This window comes from Panulirus ornatus, chromosome 28 (genome assembly GCF_036320965.1).
Source record: "Panulirus ornatus isolate Po-2019 chromosome 28, ASM3632096v1, whole genome shotgun sequence".
Taxonomy (NCBI): Eukaryota; Metazoa; Arthropoda; class Malacostraca; order Decapoda; family Palinuridae; genus Panulirus; species Panulirus ornatus.
Window position 1 is genome coordinate 1181397 of NC_092251.1, and position 24967 is coordinate 1206363.

At 40.2% G+C, this 24967-nt stretch overlaps 1 protein-coding gene across 3 annotated transcripts in view; it reads right to left on the bottom strand.

The window, feature by feature from the left end:
* Window positions 1-941: 941 nt before the first annotated feature.
* Window positions 942-24967, bottom strand: part of Orc1 (origin recognition complex subunit 1) — a 198251-nt gene continuing 174225 nt past the window's right edge. For all 3 annotated transcript variants that reach the window (XM_071678534.1, XM_071678532.1, XM_071678533.1), the window contains 6 exons: window positions 21581-21737; window positions 21257-21400; window positions 13495-13665; window positions 12792-13054; window positions 10640-10764; window positions 942-1409 (listed from right to left, as the gene is read on the bottom strand). In XM_071678534.1, coding sequence (XP_071534635.1) covers window positions 1252-1409; window positions 10640-10764; window positions 12792-13054; window positions 13495-13665; window positions 21257-21400; window positions 21581-21737 — 1018 coding nt within the window. In that variant the 3' untranslated portion in view covers window positions 942-1251. The remainder of the gene's footprint in view (window positions 1410-10639; window positions 10765-12791; window positions 13055-13494; window positions 13666-21256; window positions 21401-21580; window positions 21738-24967) is intronic.

Below are 24967 nucleotides of genomic sequence, written 5' to 3' on the forward strand. Positions count from 1 at the left end.
TTACCATGGCCACCCCCTTGAGGGAGTTCCGGAATGGAACAGGCATCAGAGATACAGATAGATTGATAGAGATGCTTTGTGGAAGGTCTTAAGAATATATAGTGTGGGAGGTAAACTGCTACAAGCAGAGAGAAGGTTTTATCAAGGGTGTAAGGCATGTGTACGAGTAGGAAGAGAGGAGAGTGATTGGTTCCCAGTGTAGATCAATCTGCAGCCAGGGTGTGTGATGTCACCAAGGCTGTTGAATTTGTTTATGGACAGGATGGCTGTGCTACAGTTGACCTCTGCCAGTAGCCAGTTAAGGGTGAGGTACTTAAGGCTAAGAAGAGGGCACTTGAGTTCAACAGTTGTGGAAACTCTTTTGCCATGGCCATCCCTCTAAGGAAGTTCCCTTAGTGAACAGGTATCACAGGTATAGGTGGATACAAGCGAAAATGAAAAAACTTTGTTAGGCTAAAACCATTGTTGATTCCAGTGGGATCTGGATACCACAAAACTTCAAAAATTCAAGTTTCCATGTACAAAGATGAATGAAGTAGGTAGTGTCAGGTACTACAATTCTATCCAATAGCTTGACAGATATCAGGAGTAGAAAAAATAGATAATTCTGCTTTTTATATACCCAATGGACTTTTCACACCTCACTGAGGATGCACTAATAAGAAATGACAAGAGCCTTTTGAGGAAATATCCTTGCTTGCCGCAAACTTCTGTTCTCTCTTTTAGAAATTAAATATAGAAGAACATTTCCAGTATCTCACTCCCATTTCCCTTAGTAACCCTCTCAACATGCAGAAAATACAGTTAGTACTTTTTCTTCCCTACATCTAAGGATAACAAGTAAAATTAATAAAAAAAATACTGTGAAAAAGATAGCCTCTGGTAAACTAAAAACAAGAGTGCTTTTTGGATTTCAGGACACTGTATACTACAAAATACAATTTTAAGAATGACAATAGTATATTCTGGCCAAATACATATAAAATACATTCTGTACAGTGAAAGAGGAAACAATGAGTTAGTGAGAAACAAATTTTGCTCTTACAATTTCAAGTAACTGCAAACTAGATTTTTGCCCTAAAATATACCTTGTGCTATAAATTTATATTGATAACACTCAGCAAATAAAGACAAACTGTATGCAAATTACAGTGTAAAATAATAAATCCCACAAAATAATCTTGAGATAAAACTGAAGATTCATCCATAAAAAAATAAATTTTTGTCTGATCCATATTTTCAATGTTGTTCTTAGGCACTCTGCAATGCATAATTAACATCATCAGTGGATATATTCAAACGCAGACGGAGACTGAGGTCATTTCTTGAGTGTTCTGTTAGGATTAATCGTTGTGAGGTAAGCCGATTCACAATCATCATCACTTCTGATGTACAACAGGGCTCAATTCCTGAAAGAAAGACAAGACAGATGAAGAAACTGATTGCTATAAAGAAAGGCAAAGGAAAAGAAAAATATAAATGGCTCATGTACACACACACCAAAAGTAAACCCATAAAAACACAAAACTCACAGAATCACATAAATACTGGGACAGACACATACATACAAACTAGCACATATGCAAATGCACAAATACACAGACACACAAACTGAAGGGTGTTACCACACTACATGAATGTGGTTACACCATGAGTGACAAGTAAGCTTCAAAGAGGGTGTATCATCAACAATGGATGGAAAGGAGTACAGTTTTATCAAAGCACCTTCTTGCTCCAAAGATGTCATTTTCCTGCTCATCTTGCACCCTTGAAGTAGTGGGAGTTCCATAACAGGGATCATGAGGTTATACAATGATCTTTTCTTCATACACATCCGCTGTTTTCCACTCCAGCAAGCTAGCAACAGGAGCAGGTAAAATATCCTCATTATTTCACACTCACTTCCTTGCAGTAATGTATAATGCACTGAAATAAAAGCCCACTATCTACAGTTAAGCCCCATGGACCACTCTATGATTTCCCCTGACTATCCAATGCGTGCCTCTCACCCTCCTGAATATGCAGACCTTGGCACCTCAGTGCCTCTTTCATTCCATCTCCTCAGTCTCTGCCTTCCTCTGGTTTCCTCCACCTTTGAAAAGTAGATCCTCTCAATCTTTCCTTATTCTTCCATATATCAAAACCCGTTCAGTACAATTTCACATACTGAAGTACATGAAAAAGAAGATATTCATGAGTTTTGTTTGGACCAGGGTAAAGTAAGCAACACTAAACTGGTCTTCTCACATGAGGAAACACATTATCACATTTCTCACCCTTTACCAGATGGGCCTAAGGTCTATGGTTGCCACCAATTCTAGTGCTTCCTCCATGCTGAGTTCAGTTTCTTCCCCCAAATATCCAGTTCTTCTTCAGTAATTTCTTGGCCTTCCTGTTGGCCTTCTTTTATAAAGTATCGAATCAACTCTTCTTCAGGTACCTACATCTTAGGCATTCCTCTTGTCTTACCAAACTAGTGCAGTTGATTTTTCTGTACATCTGCTATGAATGACATTAAATCAAATATCTTTGTAATATCAATTGTTCTTTCTCTTCTCATTACCCCTAGTATTTGTCTGAACATTCTTATTTTTGAAGCTTCCAACTTACTTTCACTTTTTCCAGTAACTGGCTACCTTAATTCCATTCCTACAAATCACTTCCAAAGGTTTTCTCCATAAGCCAACTGAGCTTTTTTTTAGACTATTTCATCTCTCTGCAATTGGTGCAGTATACATCTATATGTTCAATGAGTTTGGTAATCCTGATTACTTTTTTTCCTATCAGCTGAGACAGCATGGGCAACTGAGGCCCTAGCCAAGGCAAAAGGAGAGCAAATGACACGAGGGGAATGGGTGAGGAATGGGATGTATTTAGGGAAGCAGTGGTAGCATGTGCACAAGATGCAGTGGCATGAGAAAGGTAGGAGGTGGGCAGATTAGAAAGGGTAGTGAGTGGAAGGATGAAGAAGTAAAGTTGTTGGTAAAAGAGAAAAGAGAGACGTTTGGACGATACTTACAAGGAAGAGTGAAAATAAGATGTATAAAAGAAAACGGCAGAAGGTCAAGAGGAAGGTGCAAGGGGGTGAAAAAGAGGGCAAATGAGGGTTGGGGTGAGAGAGTATCATTAAATTTTAGGGAGAATAAAAAGATGTTTTGGAAGGAGGTAAATATACTATGAGAGAGTATCATTAAATCATAGGGAGAATAAAAAGATGTTTTGGAAGGAGGTAAATATACTACACAATACAGGAGAACAATTGCGAACATCAGTGAGGGGGGCAAGGGGGAAGTAATAACAGGTAGTGATGAAGTAAGGAGATGGAATGAGTATGTTGAAGGTTGGTTGTATGTGTTTGACGACAGAGTGGCAGATGTAAGGTGTTTTGATTGGGGTGGTGTGTGAAGTGAGAGGGTTAGGGGGAATGGTTTAGTTAGAAAAAAGAGGTAGTGAATGCTTTGCAGAAGATGAAATCCAGAAAGATAGCAGGTTAGGATGGTATTACAGTAGAATTTAAGAAAGACGGTGACTGTTGTTGACTGGTTGGTAAGGATATTCAGTGTATGTATGGATGAGGGTGAAGTGCCTGAGGATTGGTGGAATGTATACATAATGCCACTGTACAAAGGCAAAGGGGATAAAGGTGAGTGTTCAAACTATAGAGGCATAAGTTTGTTGAGTATTCCTGGGAATTTTTTTTGGAGGGTATTGACTGAAAGGGTGAAGGTATGTACAGTGTCAGATTGTGGAGGAGCAGTGTGGTTTCAGAAGTGGAAGAGGATGTGTGGATCAGGTGTTTGCTTTGAAGAATGTGCGTGAGAAATACTAAGAAAAACAGATGGATTTATAGGTAGCATTTATGGATCTGGAGAAGGAATAGAGATGCTTTGTGGAAGGTCTTAAGAGTATATGGTGTGGGAGGTAAGCTGCTAGAAGCGGTGAAAAGTTTTTACCAAGGATGTAAGGCATGTGTACGAGGAGGAAGAGAGGAGAGTGATTGGTTCCCAGTGAAGGTCGGTCTGCGGCAAGGGTGTGTAATGTCCCCATGGTTGTTTAATTTGTTTATTGATGAGGTGATTAGGGAGGTGAATGCAAGAGTTTTGGAAAGAGGGGCAAGTATGCAGTCTGTTGGGGATGAGAGAGCTTGGGAAGTGAGTCAGTTGTTGTTCACTGATGATACAGCGCTGGTGGCAGATTCAGGTAAGAAACTGCAGAAGCTGGTGATTGAGTTTGGTAAAGTGTGCGAAAGAAGAAAGTTAAGAGTAAATGTGAATAAGAGCAAGGTTATTAGGTACAGTAGGGTTGAGGGTCAAGTCAATTGGGAGGTAAGTTTGAATGGAGAAAAACTGGAGGAAGTAAAGTGTTTTAGATATCTGGGAGTGGATCTGGCAGCGGATGGAACCATGGAAGCGGAAGTGAATCATAGGGTGGGGGAGGGGGCAAAAATCCTGGGAACCATGAAGAATGTTTGGAAGTCGAGAACATTATCTTGGAAAGCAAAAATGGGTATGTTTGAAGGAATAGTGGTTCCAACAATGTTGTATGGTTGCGAGGCATGGGCTATGGATAGAGTTGTGCGCAGGAGGGTGGATGTGCTGGAAATGAGATGTTTGAGGACAATATGTGATGTGAAGTGGTTTGATCGAGTAAGTAATGTAAGGGTAAGAGAGATGTGTGGAAATAAAAAGAGCATGGTTGAGAGAGCAGAAGAGGGTGTTTTGAAATGGTTTGGGCACATGGAGAGAATGAGTGAAGAAAGATTGACCGAGAGAATATATGTGTCGGAGATGGAGGGAACGAGGAGAAGTGGGAAACCAAATTGGAGGTGGAAAGTTCTGTGGGGCCTGGATGTGGAAAGGGAGCTGTGGGTTTCGGGCATTATTGCATGACAGCTAGAGACTGAGTGTGAACGAATGGGGCCTTTGTTGTCTTTTCCTAGCGCTACCTTACACACATGAGGGGGTAGGGGGTTGTTATTCCATGTGTGGCGAGGTGGCGATGGAAATGATTAAAGGCAGACAGTGTGAATTGTGTGCACATGTATATATGTATATGTCTGTGTGTGTATATATATGTGTACATTGAGATGTATGGGTATGTATATTTGCGTGTGGGGACGTGTATGTATATACATATGTATAGGGGTGGGTTGGGCCATTTCTTTCGTCTGTTTCCTTGCGCTACCTCGCAAACGCGGGAGACAGCGACAAAGCAAAATAAAAAAAAATAATAATAATAATAATAAAAATAATAATGTATTTACATGTGTATGTGAATGGATGGGTCATTCTTCCTCCATTTCCTGGCGCTACCTCACTGACACAGAAAACAGCGATTAAGTATAATAATATAATAATAATGATAAAGTTTTTTCATTATCCACATGCATGCTATTGATCCAATGTTTTGTTCCTATAATCCCATTTCTGTTGCTGGTGCCAATATTCATCCATCTTTTAGTTTGATTTTAAGGCATTATTACAGTTCTCCTGACCATAAAGGGTCTTGACTTATGGTGTATATGCCACTTATGTTCATATCCCTTGTTTGTCTCATCCTTGGGCCACTTCAACTTGTTCCTGGCTGTCTCAAATCAGTTTCATATTTCTTGATCTTATATTTCTAAATCTCTATTTCTGTTATTTTCTGTACTCCTTTATCTTGGTGGGTTTAGGGATCTATAACAATCACGCCATTTACATTCATGACATTTGTCATGAAAATAGCACAAAGCTAAGTGAATGAATTACAATCTTGCAGTCTTTTACATCCCACTTTGTCAGAGCTTCTACAGCAGTATGTATCCAGTTCTTTTGATTCTACCTCACCATCTTTATCTTTCTCTTTTACTTACTTGTTCTAGTTTCCTCATTCTTTTTTATGTGCTTTTTCAACTAAAACTCACAGTTTTGTCAATGAAATCTTACTAGTTATCTTCAATTTCATGATTTTCATTATCTTTAATGTCAATTGTATCATTATCTTCACAACCGTGGTCATGATCAGCTCTGTCATGTTACGTCTTTTCTCTTTGTTCAAAGCATCACCATCCGTTGAATACAAGTAACCCACATCCAAACAAATCCACTTCTTTTGCAAATAGATTTATATTTTTATCCACTCGTGCATTCTCAGCCTTCAACTTGCTATATTCCCTTTCTTTTCAGTGTTTTTATGTTAGTGTATGTATTGCTGATAATATGCCTGATTACTTTCTTTACCCATACAATTTTCTCATTCTTATTTGTTCTCAGCATCCCTATTTCAATACTAATTGATATATCAATGTAACAGCTTTTGATTCTTGTCACCTCTGTCAAACAAATTCTGTAAGTTTTTAAACACTCTATTCCACTTTTCAAGTTCCCTGTCAGAAGTGAAACCCAACAGTACATTTCATTATATAATAATTTTTACTTACTGTCATTTTCACTGAAGATTTTCTTGCTTTCTTTTACTGTGGAAGTAGAATTCAGTTAATCACTTTATGCAATGTACAGTAATGGACTTACTCTTCTTGGCTGCTTGGCTTGTAGGAATCAGTTCACCTGGGTGCTGTTTTGATTGCTTACAAATAATGAAGTTGTTGTTTTGCTATTAACTCTTTTTATGCAGAATGTATTTTTTATCCATATCATGTTTCTGTGTGGGACCCAACTTTTTATGCCTTAAATCTGATAACTTTAAGACTATGCTGCTGAAGATATTTTGGTAAGCATATGTTGGTAAAGGCCACAATTAATCATCCACTGAAAAAAATTCTCATAAACTTATGTTAGCCTTGGTGACCACATATCATACTCCACATTTCAAATTCTAGTTAGTTTAAATATGAAATTGGTCTGTGGAGCCTAGATGTGGATAGGGAGCTGTGGTTTCGATACATTACACGTGACAGCTATAGAGCGAGTGTGAGCAGATGTGGCCTTTCTTTGTCTGTTTCCTGGAGCTACCTCGCTGACATAGTAGGTTGCGATGCTGTTTCCTGTGGGGCAGGGTGGCGCCAGGAATGGATGAGGGCAAGCAAGTATGAATATGTACCTGTGTATATATGTATATGTATGTGTATCCCTGGGGATAGGGGAGAAAGAATACTTCCCACGTATTCCCTGTGTGTCGTAGAAGGTGACTAAAGGGGAAGGGAGCAGGTGGCTGGAAATCCTCCCCTCTTGTTTTTTTTTTTTTTAATTTTCCAAAAGAAAGAACAGAGAAGGGGGCCAGATGAGGATATTCCCTCAAAGGCTAAGTCCTCTGTTCTTAATGCTAACTCGCTAATGCGGGAAATGGCGAATAGTATGAAAGAAAGAAGAAAGAAAGATGTATATATGTTGATATGTGTATGTATGTATATATACATGTATGTATATATGTGTGTATATGAGTGGATGGGTCTTCCTTCATCTGTTTCCTGGCGCTACCTCGCTAACACAGGAAATGGTGATCAATAATAATAATAATAATAATAATAATAATAATAGTGAGTCAGTTGTTGTTCGCTGATGATACAGCGCTGGTGGCTGATTCATTTGAGAAACTGCAGAAGCTGGTGACTGAGTTTGGTAAAGTGTGTGAAAGAAGAAAGTTAAGAGTGAATGTGAATAAGAGCAAGGTTATTAGGTACAGTAGGGTTGAGGGTCAAGTCAATTGGGAGGTAAGTTTGAATGGAGAAAAACTGGAGGAAGTTAAGTGTTTTAGATATCTGGGAGTGGACCTGGCAGTGGATGGAACCATGGAAGCGGAAGTGAATCATAGGGTGGAGGAGGGGGCGAAAATTCTGGGAGCCTTGAAGAATGTTTGGAAGTCGAGAACATTATCTCGGAAAGCAAAAATGGGTACGTTTGAAGGAATAGTGGTTCCAACAATGTTGTATGCTTGTGAGGCGTGGGCTATGGATAGAGTTGTGCGCAGGAGGGTGGATGTGCTGGAAATGAGATGTTTGAGGACAATATGTGGTGTGAGGTGGTTTGATCGTGTAAGTAATGTAAGGGTAAGAGAGATGTGTGGAAATAAAAAGAGTGTGGTTGAGAGAGCAGAAGAGGGTGTTTTGAAATGGTTTGGTCACATGGAGAGAATGAGTGAGGGAAGATTGACCAAGAGGATATATGTGTCAGAGGTGGAGGGAACGAGGAGAAGTGGGAGACCAAATTGGAGGTGGAAAGATGGAGTGAAAAAGATTTTGAGTGATCGGGGCCTGAACATGCAGGAGGGTGAAAGGCGTGCAAGGAATAGAGTGAATTGGAACGATGTGGTATACAGGGGTCAACATGCTGTCAATGGATTGAACCAGGGCATGTGAAGCATCTGGGGTAAACCATGGAAAGTTCTGTGGGGCCTGGATGTGGAAAGGGAGCTGTGGTTTCGGTGCATTATTACATGACAGCTAGAGATTGAGTGTGAATGACTGGGGCCTTTGTTGTCTTTTCCTAGCGCTACCTCGCACACATGAGGGGGGAGGGGGTTGTTATTCCATGTGTGGCGGGGTGGCGATGGGAGTAAATAAAGGCAGACAGTATGAATTATGTACATGTGTATATATGAATATGTCTGTGTGTGTATATATATGTGTATATTGAGATGTATAGGTATGTATATTTGCGGGTGTGGACGTGTATGTATATACATGTGTATGTGGGTGGGTTGGGCCATTCTTTCATCTGTTTCCTTGTGTTACCTCGCTAACGCGGGAGACAGCGACAAAGCAAAATAAATAAATAAAATAAATAAATAATAATAATATTTTTTTTTTTATTTTTTTATTTATTTATTTTTTTTTTTGCTTTGTCGCTGTCTCCCGCGTTTGCGAGGTAGCGCAAGGAAACAGACGAAAGAAATGGCCCAACCCACCCCCATACACATGTATATACATACGTCCACACACGCAAATATACATACCTACACAGCTTTCCATGGTTTACCCCAGACGCTTCACATGCCCTGATTCAATCCACTGACAGCACGTCAACCCCGGTATACCACATTGCTCCAATTCACTCTATTCCTTGCCCTCCTTTCACCCTCCTGCATGTTCAGGCCCCGATCACACAAAATCTTTTTCACTCCATCTTTCCACCTCCAATTTGGTCTCCCTCTTCTCCTCGTTCCCTCCACCTCCGACACATATATCCTCTTGGTCAATCTTTCCTCACTCATTCTCTCCATGTGCCCAAACCATTTCAAAACACCCTCTTCTGCTCTCTCAACCACGCTCTTTTTATTTCCACACATCTCTTTTACCCTTACATTACTTACTCGATCAAACCACCTCACACCACACATTGTCCTCAAACATCTCATTTCCAGCACATCCATCCTCCTGCGCACCACTCTATCCATAGCCCACGCCTCGCAACCATACAACATTGTTGGAACCACTATTCCTTCAAACATACTCATTTTTGCTTTCCGAGATAATGTTCTCGACTTCCACACATTCTTCAAGGCTCCCAGAATTTTCGCCCCCTCCCCCATCCTATGATCCACTTCCGCTTCCATGGTTCCATCCGCTGCCAGATCCACTCCCAGATATCTAAAACACTTTACTTCCTCCAGTTTTTCTCCATTCAAACTCACCTCCCAATTGACTTGACCCTCAACCCTACTGTACCTAATAACCTTGCTCTTATTCACATTTACTCTTAACTTTCTTCTTTCACACACTTTACCAAACTCAGTCACCAGCTTCTGCAGTTTCTCACATGAATCAGCCACCAGCGCTGTATCATCAGCGAACAACAACTGACTCACTTCCCAAGCTCTCTCATCCCCAACAGACTTCATACTTGCCCCTCTTTCCAAAACTCATGCATTCACCTCCCTAACAACTCCATCCATAAACAAATCAAACAACCATGGAGACATCACACACCCCTGCCGCAAACCTACATTCACTGAGAACCAATCACTTTCCTCTCTTCCTACACGTACACATGCCTTACATCCTCGATAAAAACTTTTCACTGCTTCTAACAACTTGCCTCCCACACCATATATTCTTAATACCTTCCACAGAGCATTATTTATTTTGCTTTGTCGCTGTCTCCCACGTTTGCGAGGTAGCGCAAGGAAACAGACGAAAGAATGGCCCAACCCACCCACATACACATGTATATACATGTGTATTCTAACTTTCTAAAATGGGAAACAGAATAATAATAACAATAATGATAATAATAACAATATAAAGTTGTTTGCCTTGAAGTGGTTCCATGTATGTAAGATCATATATCCATGTTGGGTAGAGTTACAGACACTTACGGGTGAAGAACACATGTAACAGAAGCCTCAAATACTGCTTGTTTGTCCAAGGAATGCATGTGCAGATATGTCCACCTGCCCTCTGTCTGTTTAATAGTTGCTGCACTGACATAGTTAAAGGATACATTATGAAATTTCTATATTTTCTGATTACTTAGAGCATTTTTCATGAGTATTCAATGTCTTCATTTTAATATTTAGAATAATAATAAGAATGTAAGATACAAGTAATACAAACAGCAAGGGAAGACTGAAGGAAATAAGAAATAATGAGAATACATTACATGCAAAGAATTTGGTACCCTCTCGTTCTGTTTGGGGTTACCCTGTTAAAGTGGGCAGCATAACAGTTACAAATTGGAAGATAAAAATGCAATGAGAATACCTTCAAATATGGAGAGTGAAACAAACTGCTGTAGCACCTGACCAAAGACAGCTTCCTCTAGTCCACTGCGCGTGAACTCAGCCACAATGGCACGAAGAACAAATTGCTCCATTAAACTGCAGCTTCTGAAATTTTGCAATAAAGAAAAATTTTCCTTGCACTAAGTAGAGAAGAAATTAAGTGTGTACAATAATCTTCCTTTCTGTACCTGATCCACTTTCAAAGGCATCATTTGAAAATATCTATTCACTGTTTATCTGTTCCTGATGTTATCTTCATGAAGTGGGAGAAGCAGTTCTACATACAAAATATATTTCTATTTTACTCATAACATAATGATTCTATAATCTGTCACCCACAACTAGGTCTTACAGATTTATACAAAGTTTATCTTGACCACTTCATATGCCATGGTTTAGTCCATTTATAGCAGTTTGCTCCTATATACCTCTTAGCTATAATGCTTCCTGTCCAATGCACTCTAACCTGCTTGAATATTCAGGCTCAGATGCCCCAAAGCCCCCTTGTTCCATCCTTCTAGCTTCTCTTTGATCCCCTACCTGCTTCCAATACTTCCAACATACAAAAAATATTTGTCAGTATCTCATTACTCATCCACTCCATGCACCGAAACCATTGGTTAGCCCTTTTTAATCAGGTTACTCTCACTCTCAAACTCTTCTCAGATAATATCTTATCTAAAATGATTAGCCAGCCTTAAGCCACATGTCCTCGACCATTTACTTTCCAGCACATCCATTCACATTCTATCCTTTCCATTTGTCTATCCTTTCTATTTAAGGTTTAAGGTTCACAACCATACAACACTAATGAGAGTACCATACCTACCTTCAAATATACTCACCTATGACCTTATGGACAATGATCCTTCCTTCTACACACCCTTATAAGTGCCCAAGACCTATGGCCTCTCTACCACACTGGTTCACTTCAGCTTCAATAATTCTAGCCTCTGCTACCATCCATTCCCAGGCACCTAAAGTGCATGACTTTCTCTCTTATCAAGTCATTCTCACACTGTTCTGCCTCATCCCTTTACTGCCGTTCACAAACACCACTGCTAGGTACTTAAAGCCCTCAACTTCCTCCAGGTCTTCCCTCTGTACACTTATTCTCGAAACATCCTGACTAAACCCTTAACTACGATTCATTATCATACTGTTGGTCACATTACCTCTGCAACTCTCTTCCTTTACACAGCGTCCTAAACTGTCACCAGCCAATAGTGACCTTCTTTGGAGTCTGCCAATGGAGCTATCTCATCTGCAAACAGCTTCTGATTACCTCCTATGCACCCAGACCTTTGCTTACTTACACACCTGCCTTAGCTCCAAGACCCTTACTTCCCTGCCCATGAACAGATTTTAAGCAGCCGTGGCAATGTCACACAAGGAATCACACACCCTCCTCCCTTTCTCATACATGTGCCCTTGTCTCTTGGTAAAAACTCTTCACTGCATCTAGAATCTTTCCATTTCCTCATTTGCCTATAGCATCTTGTATAAAACAGTATTAAATATCTGTCATCTCTATCAAACATTTGCTCCCAAATGATTATGCCACAGACAACTTACTCTGTCTCCTGCTAAATCTCAAACTCATTCTTCAAAACAAAGAAACTGATCCAAATATTCTCTAACTCTCGTGAAACCACAATGTTCCTCCCTAATTAACTGATTTGTGAACAGTACCTCCCTTTTGATCACCACTCTCCCAGACACCTTGTTAGGTTTACTCAAATGACATACCTCTATAATCAGAAGATTTGTTTCTGACTGCTTTTACACTGGGGCAGTAGGTGCACACCATGCTAATCCTGAGTTGACTTCATCTTGGGCCTTACAGAAGTTGAATAGCTTGCCTAGATTTAACTGCAGTCCTTTCATCTTGAAACACCTTACCAAACTCAGTTTTGAGAAGGCTTCCATTATCTCTTCTCCTTTTACCATCCTATTTGGCCTCATCCCAAACACACTACAACCATCTTCCCAATGAAATTATATCCTTATTATCACATGATGTTGGGAAGCTTAATTTACTTTTTAAATAACTTTCATACTCTATCTCCCATGATTATATAAACCAACATGCATGATACTTAGAAATTAAGCAGCCAAGACGATCATCTCACCTTATGGCTGATATTTTGGGTGATGTGAACATTTCTTTTATTGCTTGGTCAACATGTAACATTTCAACCAGTGCTGCCTTCCTTGTGGGGGAATCAGGATGATTGGTAGACATCTTCTTCGTCTCAGCTAATTCTGTGGCTCGTCGACATATGTCAAGTGCTCGTCTGGCATCACCTGATAATGCTGCAACTTTACGTGACACAAGCTGCACTGCATCTGGGTCAAATGCATCAATACCAAGCAAGCGGGACATTACTATCTCCTGTAAAATATGATATATGATAGAGAAAAGTCCAGTACTATCTGCTTTAATGCCACTTCATCAGTATGTTGTAAATAGCAAAACCTTAAGGCATACTTCAGTTGCCATGTCTCTTGTTTGAACATTTGCACATTCTACCTCATTCTGACAAGGAATATTCAATATTCCATAACAATTTCTCTCAATGAATTCAAACAAATTCTGCTGACCATTAAATTGTTAATCAACATATTCTATTTCTTTTTGCAATTTTTCATATAATCTCCATCCAGACAAACATATAAATTCTAAAAATATTGGGAACTAGCAAATATCTCTTGTCTAAAAGCACTTCCCTTATTGGATATGAATGAATACATCATCAAACTACCACAAATCTTGTTGTTTTAATGTACGAGGTAGTTAGAGTACAAAGTAAATATAACAAGGGCATCCCTCACCTGAAGTTGTTTAAATGTGTAGGGTTGGAAAGTCATTCTTGTTAGTCCAAGCCGAGAGGAAACCCGATTCATCATTATACGTTCAGGAAGATCCATGGTATTTGCAATGGCTACGACAATCAGCTTACTACCAAGGCGACTGGGCCAATCAAAAAGATTATACATCACATCCTATAAATAAGAATTTCAGGTCTAAGCCAAAATGAACATAAATTACATCCTATAAAGAATATAAAATAAAAACAAACCCATTATGCTCCCATCATGCAAGCACATTAACCTAAAACTTTATGTGAAAATTAGCCGGTATCTAAAAATTGTAGTACTATAAATAGCTGTGAATAGGATGGACATACAAAATCATAAGTACAAATGTCAAAACATACTCCTACTGTACCTAATCTATCTGAACTCTATTAGAGTGGTCTGGTAGATAGCAATGTATGACAGAGAGAGCTGACAAGGGTGAGATGAATGGTTCAGACATACGGAATGGATGGGAGAAGAATGACAGATGAAATAGATCTACATATCAGAAATGGAAGGGGATATCAAGAAGGTCATGGAAGGATTAGTGAAAGAGACTTCTGGGTATGAGGGCCAGAACATTTAGGAGGGGAAGATGTTTGCATAGAAGACAATAAATTGGATCAAAGTGATAGTGGGGGAGGGGGCAACATGCTGTCAACAGGCTGAACCATGGCATATAAAGCAGTCAGGGAATATTCTGTGGGGACCAGCTGTGAATAGCTAATCCTAATTTTGGTGCATTATACATGACAGTTCCAGAGTAATTACCCGTTTGTACTGAATAGGGAGGGAGTTTTACACTTATGAGGCCTCATCTCCTGAACATTCTGAACTATCATACAACTTCTGAAATTCAGGTATGTTGTCTGCATTAACAACGTCTTCAGTCATTATATTCCATTCATCCACCACTCATTTACAATAAATGTACTTTTTTACATCTTTTTTCCAAAAGCATCTTCCTTAATTTCATGTTATATTCTCTGGTTAGATGTTCTATTCCTACATCTATGGAAGAAATGTTCATGTCTACACCAACAATCTGATTTCCAGGTTGTGATCAGGTCACCTAAACTCTCCTCTCTTTCAAGCTGGGCATATTCAAGACTTAACCTCTCCCTGTGATTCATCTCTCTTAGTTCTGGTGCCATATTTGTTGCCCTCCTCTGTGGTTCTTTAAGTGTGGTGACCAAACTGGAAAAACATATTCTAGTTTTGGCCTTAGGTAGGACATGAAAAGTTTGCTAAACATTTCCTTATCCATAAACATGAAAGCTATTCTAATGTTTGCCAGCAGATAGTTTATCTTCTTAAAATATTCTACTAATGTGGGACACTAGCAACAGGTTAGGGACAATGTCGATTCCCAAGTCCTTCTCCCACACAGAACCCTAAAGCTTATTTCCTGTTAGAGAATACTCACATTGAGTAGATGGGTATAATTAAGGTGACTGTTTATCTGTTCATGACATTACTTCCCTAAGATAGAAGAAACTAAATTGTATAAAAGATATCCATCCATCTATCTGTAAATACAATATTACAGGTGACCCTACAGTCGTATCACAACACCCTGACACCAACTTTGATAAAATGAACATGCAGCACTACATAAGTCAAACTATGGCTCATCAAGAACAGAATGTCTGCATCTCAAAAGAGGCCTTCACTCAATCTTAACCCCAGAGAAACACAGTCCAGATTACATTCTCCAGTCATTTTGAATAAACAATCACTTCAACTGAACAAAACACCAACCATTCTAGGCATCACATATGAAACACAAGACATTCATTCCCCACACCAGCAACATCAACAGAAAAGCAACAAACAAATTAAATGGCACCAGATTCATGCAGTAGCAGTATCACAACCAATGATGTTAGGTGCTGCTGCTCAAATTGGGAAAAGTTTTGAATTTCAGTGCCTCATGGGGATACTCTAGTTCTCAAGAATATCTAAGTCTCAAACCTTCTTCTCTTGGCAACCTTGTTAATATACCCTTAAGGGTGGAACTAAAGGGGAGGGCATTGCCCAACTCCATCAGGGAAATAGTAGTATTAGTTTTCTTTTTCAAATACAGACAAACACTTGCAGTGTGCTAGGTTTTGAGTTTTTCAGACAATATGGGAGCCCTCCTGCCTCTGGGAAACACAGGGCTGGAATTGCCCTCTGCCAGTGGCCTCTCAACGGTGAAACACAAAAGGCTATTATGTAGTACTGGAGTCTACCAGTTATACCAGACAGTAAAAGGGACGAGTGATTGAGGGTGATAGTGCGGGATGTAAATGGGATGACTGGTGAAAGTAAAAGGAACTAGGTTGTGGAGTAATTTAAAAGTTTGGAAGTTCTGAAGATTGGGAAAACCTATATCCTCGGGTAGGGTGTATGGAGTGAAAATGGAAATGATGAATGCAAGTTATGATAGGACATGGAAGGAGGAGTAGTATGGACAGGAATGATTGAAAATTAGCAGGAAAGAGGTAAAGAAGGATGTGTAATTCTGCTATGGAGGGAATAGCTCAAGAATAGTGTTGGTGAAAGGAAAGAGTGGAAGTGGGAAGTGCGCATAGGTATACATATAGGCACCTTCGAATATGAAGACTGTGCGAGGTAAGGATGAAATGAAACATTTCTGGAGGAATTTGAATGACTATAAACGGTTTTGAGAATGAGAGAAAGGTGGTCATAATGGGTGATAAGAATGTGAAGGTGAGATGTGATGAAACTGGCAAGATAGTTGGTAAATGGGGAGTGCCTGGAGAAAATAAGAATGGAAGTTATCTTGTAGATATCTGTGCTTAGAAGGGTTTATTCCTTACAAACACCTTTTTCAGTACAAGATGATCCAAAGGTATCCATAGATGAGAAATGATGGGAAGGAAGAACAAAAGGGTTTGACTGACTGTGTGGCAGTGGATGAAAGATCATGAAAGGCCATACTACATCCTAGAGTTGTGAAAGAATTCTCCGTCGACTGACTGTTTTGCAGTTCTTGTGAGGGTGAGGATCAAGGAGCACTGGAGGTATGGAGTGAGGAAGAATGGATAGATAAAAGTGCTGGCAAGCAAGGAGATGAAATAGAAAGAATGTACAGAAGAGCATGAAAGGAGGACGACTAAAAGTTTAGATGGAAGTGCAATAAATATCAGAATGCAGTAATGTGTGAATGTGCTTAAAATGTTTACAGAAAGACTATTAAAAGTAAGAGTATTAGTTGTTGGGTACAAGGATGTGAGATACAGGAATAAAAAGGGGAATGCATAGTGGACAGAAAACATTACAAATGCTGTGGAAGGGTAGAAAAAGGCACGTGGTAGACTTCTTGAAAGAAGTATACCAATGGAAGCTCAACAAAGGAGGGGGAAGAATGTAAGATGTGTAAGCAGAATGATAAGAAGTTGATATAGGAAAACAAAGAAAGAGTAGATGAAGATTCTGAAAGAAAGTTGAGTGAAAAAATTAGGGAAAATATAAAACTACCGGAAAGGGGTAAAAAGGAAAGAGGTTGATGTAAGAGGGGAAACATTAATGAAAGAAGTAGGCAAGGGGGTTGCTGAATCAAAAGGGAAGTGAAAGGATGATGGAATGATTATGTTGAAGAGCGGATGAATGTGGGAGAAGGTGAAAGCAGCTGTTACATGCATGGGCATAGAGGATGGAATGAAGAGGGTACAAGTGCAAGGGCCTATACTAAAAAACAGAGGTAAAAAGGCTGATAATGAAGCTGAGGGTAGGAAAGGCACCTGGAGTGGATGGGATTACACCTGAAATGTTGAAGTATGGAGGAGAAAGTGTGATAGAGTGGATGAATCTGATATATAATTTAGCATGGAAACAGGTTGTGCCTGAGGAATGGTTGAAAGCTATCATTGTTCCTTTATTCATAGAAAAATGTTCCAAGGATCTGTCTCGCAATTATAGGGGAATATGTCTGTTAAGTATATAAGGAAAAGTGTATGCAAGAATGTAGATTGATAGAGTAATGGAAGTGACTGAAAGCAGAACAAGTGAGGAACAAGGGGGTTTTGGGAAAGGTAGGGGATGTGTAGATCAGATGATTGTGGCAAAGATGACTGTGGTAAAGTATCCAGAAAAAGGAAAGATGCTGTATACAGCTCTTATAGATCTCAAGAAAGTGTATAACAGTCGAGTGGAATGCTTTATGGGATGTGTTAGGACACATGGGGTAGGACAACTGTTGGATAGTGTGGATGTCTTCTATAGCAGAGCAAATATATGTGTAAGAGTGGATAGACAACTGAACAGACATTCTGGTACACATGTGGGTGTGAGGCAGGTCTGTGTGGTCACCATGTTTTTTTTAAATATATATGGTTTCAGTGCATTGTATATGACAGCTAGAGACTAAGTGTGAACGAATGTGGCCTTTGATGTCTTTTCCTAGCGCTACCTCGCGCGCATGCAGGGGGAGGGGGTTGTTATTTCATGTGTGGTGGGGTGGCGATGGGAATGAATAAAGGCAGACAGTATGAATTATGTAAATGTGTATATATGTATATGTCTGTGTGTGTATATATATATATGTATACGTTGAGATGTATAGGTATGTAAATTTGCGTTTGTGGACGTGTATGTATATACATGTGTATGTGGGTGGGGTGGGCCATTCTTTCGTCTGTTTCCTTGCGCTACCTTGCTAACGCGGGAGACAGCGACAAAGCAAAATAAATAAAAAATAAATAAATATATATTTTATCCCTAGGGATAGGGGAGAGAGAATACTTCCCATGTATTCCCTGCGTGTCATAGAAGGCGACTAAAAGGGAAGGGAGCGGGGGCTGGAAATCCTCCCCCTCTCGTTTTTTTTTAATTTTCCAAAAGAAGGAACAGAGAAGGGGGCCAGGTGAGGATATTTCCTCAAAGGTCCAGTCCTCTGTTCTTAACACTACCTCGCTAACGCGGAATATGGTGAACAGTATGAAAGAAAGAATTATATTTATTTATTTATTTATTTTTTTTTGCTTTGTCGCTGTCTCCCGCGTTTGCGAGGTAGCGCAAGGAAACAGATGAAAGAAATGGCCCAACCCACCCCCATACACATGTATATACATACGTCCACACACGCAAATATACATACCTACACAGCTTTCCATGGTTTACCCCAGACGCTTCACATGCCCTGATTCAATCCACAGACAGCACGTCAACCCCGGTATACCACATCGATCCAATTCACTATTCCTTGCCCTCCTTTCACCCTCCTGCATGTTTAGGCCCCGATCACACAAAATCTTTTTCACTCCATCTTTCCACCTCCAATTTGGTCTCCCACTTCTCCTCGTTCCCTCCACCTCTGACACATATATCCTCTTGGTCAATCTTTCCTCACTCATTCTCTCCATGTGCCCAAACCATTTCAAAACACCCTCTTCTGCTCTCTCAACCACGCTCTTTTCATTTCCACACATCTCTCTTACCCTTACGTTACTTACTCGATCAAACCACCTCACACCACACATTGTCCTCAAACATCTCATTTCCGGCACATCCATCCTCCTGCGCACAACTCTATCCATAGCCCATGCCTCGCAACCATACAACATTGTTGGAACCACTATTCCTTCAAACATACCCATTTTTGCTTTCCGAGATAATGTTCTCGACTTCCACACATTCTTCAAGGCTCCCAGGATTTTCGCCCCCTCCCCCACCCTATGATCCACTTCCGCTTCCATGGTTCCATCCGCTGCCAGATCCACTCCCAGATATCTAAAATACTTTACTTCCTCCAGTTTTTCTCCATTCAAACTTACCTCCCAATTGACTTGACCCTCAACCCTACTGTACCTAATTACCTTGCTCTTATTCACATTTACTCTTAACTTTCTTCTTTCACACACTTTACCAAACTCAGTCACCAGCTTCTGCAGTTTCTCACATGAATCAGCCACCAGTGCTGTATCATCAGCGAACAACTGACTCACTTCCCAAGCTCTCTCATCCCCAACAGACTTCATACTTGCCCCTCTTTCCAAAACTCTTGCATTCACCTCCCTAACAACCCCATCCATAAACAAATTAAACAACCATGGAGACATCACACACCCCTGCCGCAAACCTACAATCACTGAGAACCAATCACTTTCCTCTCTTCCTACACATACACATGCCTTACATCCTTGATAAAAATTTTTAACTGCTTCTAACAACTTGCCTCCCACACCATATATTCTTAATACCTTCCACAGAGCACCCCTATCAACTCTATCATAAGCCTTCTCCAGATCCATAAATGCTACATACAAATCCATTTGCTTTTCTAAGTATTTCTCACATACATTCTTCAAAGCAAACACCTGATCCACACATCCTCTACCACTTCTGAAACCACACTGCTCTTCCCCAATATGATGCTCTGTACATGCCTTATTTATATACATACATATATACATATATATATATATATATATATATATATATATATATATATATATATATATATATATATATATATATAATTTTTCTTTATCATACTTAGTCGCTATCTCCTGCGTTAGCGAGGTGGTGCAAGGAAACAGACAAAAGAATGGCCCAACCCACCCACATACACGCACATATACATACATACCCCATGTGTCCTAACACCCCATAAAGCATTATAGTCGACTCTGTTGGGAAGTGAGTCAGCTGTTGTTCGCTGATGATACAGCACTGGTGGCTGATTCAGGTGAGAAACTGCAGAAGCTGGTGACTGAGTTTGGTAAAGTGTGTGAAAGAAGAAACCTGAGAGTAAATGTGAACAAGAGCAAGGTTATTAGGTTCAGTAGGGTTGAGGAGAACTAACTGTGACTTCAGAAACAGAGTGGAAGAATACTGGAGGAAAAGAAATGGTGAAAGAATGCATGAAACAGTGTGTGCAAGAGAGGCATTTAAGCTTAAAGCGAGGGATAAGTGGAAACTCCTTTGCTGTGGCAACCCCATTGATGGGAGGTCCTAGAAGGAAAGAATAATAGATATGGACATGCAGAAAGAATCCCTTCGCACCCATTATAAATAATTCATCAGCTTCATGTTAAACTAAGGCTTGCCTGCCTATTCCTCTATCTTCTCAAAAGCATGTACAGCAGTTGCAAACCTACAAAATAGAGCACCCAGAACACTCGATTGCTGCCTAGCCATCACAAACATCTAACACCCATATGGTGAAAAAAATGATTCTTCCAATAGTACCAACTCAATATGCTTGACACTCAATTCTGTGCAACAGCACTACATCCCACCCACCCTTGAGTATGCATGACAAACCTGAAGAGGGTGCGCTGAAAAGGTTTGGAAATATGGTGAAAATAAGCGAGGAAAGGATGACAAAAGAGTATACATATCAAAAGTGGATGGAACAAAGAAAAAGCAGAAAGCAAAGAGGAGGAGGAGGAAAGGAGTGGAAAATGGTTTGAAGGTTTGGGGCCAGAACATGCAGGAGGGTGTGAGGTGCGCAAGCAACAGCGCAAATTGGAGCAATGAGGTATACATGGAACAATGTGCTGTTAATGGGCTGAACCACAGGTTATGAAGTGGTCAGGGGGAACCAAATAAAGGTCAGTGGGGAATGGTTGTGGATAGGAGTCTCTGGTTTCTTTCACTAAACATTTCAGCTATGGGGGGGATGTGAGTGAATGTGGCCACTTCTTTGTTCCCAGTGTTATCTCACTAATGTGGAAAATGGCAAACATGAGCAAATCTTATGGATAAAAAACAAACTATACAGCACTTGTCTGCGAGTCCACAAGAGATCAAGTTCATCCACAAGCAGAAGTATGGATTCCCTCCTTGGAGCTGGAGTGGAGAATCTCTTTTCAAGCAGAGATGAGGCATGCTCTGCAGTTGCTTTGTATCCTGTCAAACCTTTCCACACCTGCATAAGTATTTATGAAACATTTGTGAAAGATTAAGAAATACCTTGTTGGAACCTTTTCTTTTTCAACAATAATGATATAAACACCAATTAATGGAAAATCAAGGGAGACTTAAAAAAAATACTGATAACAGTAAAATCTTATCACTGTTTGCTTCTAATTAAGATAACAAAACATACCTGGACCCAGAGATGATGAGGTTCTGTCAGTCTCATGGCATTAACCTCTAGATACGTAAAAGATGGAAGGTCACCTTCATGACTGCATTCCTGAAGAAGTCTCACCACCTCTCTGACAGTTGCAGTCTTCCCTGTGCCAGGAACTCCACTGATGTACCTAAAATTATAAAGTTTAATGTACTACAATATGAATATAATATACATACAAAGGTATGAGCATCAGAATGGGGAAGAGCAGTGTGGTTTCAGAAGAGGTAGAGGATGTGTGGATCAGGTGAAGAATGTATGTAAGAAATACTTAGAAAAACAGATGGATTTGTATGTATCACTTATGGATCTGGAGAAGGCATATAATAAAATTGATAGAGATGCTTTGTGGAAGGTATTAAGAGTATATGATATGAGAGGTAAGTTGTTAGAAGCAGTGAAAAGTTTTTATTGGGGATGTAAGGAATGTGTACGAGTGGAAAGAGAGGACAGTGATTGGTTCTCAGTGAATGTCGGTTTGTGGCACGGTGCGTGATGTTTCCATGGTTGTTAAATTTGTTTATGGATGGGGTTGTTAGGGAGGTGAATGCAAGAGTTTTGGAGAGAGGGGCAAGTATGTAGTCTGTTGTGGATGAGAGGGCTTGGGAAGTGAGTAAGTTGTTGTTCGCTGACGATACAGTGCTGGTGGCTGATTCAGGTGAAAAACTGCAGAAGCTGGTGACATTTTGGAAAAGTGTGTGAAAGAAGAAAGCTGAGTGTATAAATGTGAATAGGAGCAAGGTTATTAGGTTCAGTAGGGATGAGGGACAAGTCAACTAGGAGGTAAGTTCGAATGGAGAAAAACTGGAGGAAGTGTTTTTGATATCTGGGAGTGGATTTAGCAGTGGATGGAACCACGGAAGCGGAAGTGAGTCACAGGGTGGGGAAGGGGGTGAAGGTTCTGGGAGCGTTGAAGAATGTGTGGAAGGCGAGAGCGTTATCTCGAAGAGCAAAAATGGGCATGTTTGAAGGAATAGTGGTTCCAACAGTGTTATATGGTTGTGAGGCATGGGCCATAGATAGGGTTGTGTGGAGGAGGGTGGATGTGTTGGAAATGAAATATTTGAGGACAATATGTGGTGTGAGGTGGTTTGATCGAGTAAGTAATGAAAGGGTATGAGAGATGTGTGGTAATAAAAAGAATGTGGTTGAGAGAGCAGAAGAGGGTGTATTGAAATGGTTTGGTTACATGGTAAGAATGAGTGAGGAAAGATTGACAAAGAGGATATATGTGTCAGAGGTGGAGGGAACGAGGAGAAGTGGAAGACCAAATTGGAGGTGGAAGGATGGAGTGAAAAAGATTTTGAGTGATCGGGGCCTGAACATACAGGAGGATGAAAGGCATGCAAGGAATAGAGTGAATTGGAATAATGCGGCATACTGGGGTCGACGTGCTGTCAATGGATTGAACCAGGGCATGTGAAGCATCTGGGGTGAACCATGGAAAGTTCTGTGGGGCCTGGATGTGGAAAGGGAGCTGTGGTTTTGGTGCATTACACATGACAGCTAGAGACTGAGTGTGAACGAATGTGGTCTTTTTATCTGTCCCTGGCCCTGCCTCGCTAGAGCGGTGGTGCTATTTCGTGTGTGGTGGGGTTGCAACGGGAATGAATGAAGGCAGCACGTATGGATATGCACATGTGTATATATGTATATGTTTATGTATATGTATGTATATGTTGAAATGTATATGTATGTGTATGTGTGTGTGTGGGCATTTATGTATATACATTTGTATGTGGGTGGGTTGGGCCATTCCTAGTCTGTTTCCTTGTGCTACCTCACTAAAGTGGGAGAAGGCAGTTACATATAATTCACTCTATTCTTTGCACACCTTTCACCCTCCTGTATGTTCATTATTCCAAAATGCAAAAGAAAAGTTTAGTAATAGAAATAAATGTAAAATTTTTTATAGGAATTGGAGGAGGAGGGGGATGGGAATGGAGAGTGAAGGGCAAGAAATGATGTACCTCTGCCATCAACTGCCATGCCCTCACAAATTCACTAATACATTTAAATACTATGAACGAAGTACACAGCTTTATTTCAACTTTACTGAGCGTACATCATCAACAGAAAATAAGCAACAAATGTAAGAGGGCCTTAACTGAAAAAAAAAATTAATCTAAACAAATAAATGTCTGAAGGAAGGAATAGTGGTTCCAACAATGTTGTATGGTTGCAAGGCGTGGGCTATGGATAGAGTAGTACGCAGGAGGGTGGATGTGTTGGAAATGAGATGTTTTAGGACAATATGTGGTGTGAGGTGGTTTGATCGAGTAAGTAATGTAAGGGTAAGAGAGATGTGTGGAAATAAGAAGAGCGTGGTTGAGAGAGAGGAGAAGAGGGTGTTTTGAAATGGTTTGGGCACATGGAGAGAATGAGTGAGGAAAGATTGACCGAGAGGATATATGTGTCGGAGGTGGAGGGAACGAGGAGAAGTGGGAGACAAAATTGGAGGTGGAAAGATGGAGTGAAAAAGATTTTAAGTGATCGGGGCCTGAACATGCAGGAGGGTGAAAGGCGGGCAAGGAATAGAGTGAATTGGATCGATGTGGTATACCGGGGTCGATGTGCTGTCAATGGATTGAATCAGGGCATGTGAAGCGTCTGGGGTAAACCATGGAAAGTTCTGTGGGGCCTGGATGTGGAAAGGGAGCTGTGGTTTCGGGCATTATTGCATGACAGCTAGAGACTAAATGTGAACAAATGGGGCCTTTGTTGTCTTTTCCTAGCGCTACCTCGCACACATGAGGGGGAGGGGGATGTTATTCCATGTGTGGCGAGGTGGTGATGGGAATGAATAAAGGCAGACAGTGTGAATTGTGTGCATGTGTATATATGTATATATCTGTGTGTGTATATATATGTGTACATTGAGATGTATGGGTATGTATATTTGCGTGTGGGGACGTGTATGTATATACATATGTATGGGGGTGGGTTGGGCCATTTCTTTCGTCTGTTTCCTTGCGCTACCTCGCAAATGCAGGAGACAGCGACAAAGGAAAATGATAATAATAATAATAAAAAATAAATGTCTAGCTTAATGCAACCCACAAGAAATTATGTTATAGCCAGCACAATCAAATAATTATTAAGAAAAATTAAAAAAGGTTTCTGACCCATAATAAGATAGTTCACAGCAGCAGATAATGATATGTGTGAGTGTGATAATTCCAAGGAATTGTGAGCTACAAATGACCAAGAGTTGACAGTTTGGTGATGTCAACCTGGAGGTGGTCACTCACTTGCTAGGGGAAGGCAAATCAAATGCAAAAACAGCTTTGGTGCTTGGAGGATTGACTAAACAGGCTAGCAAATGAGATCTTTATCAGTATTATGATGGTTGGAATGATC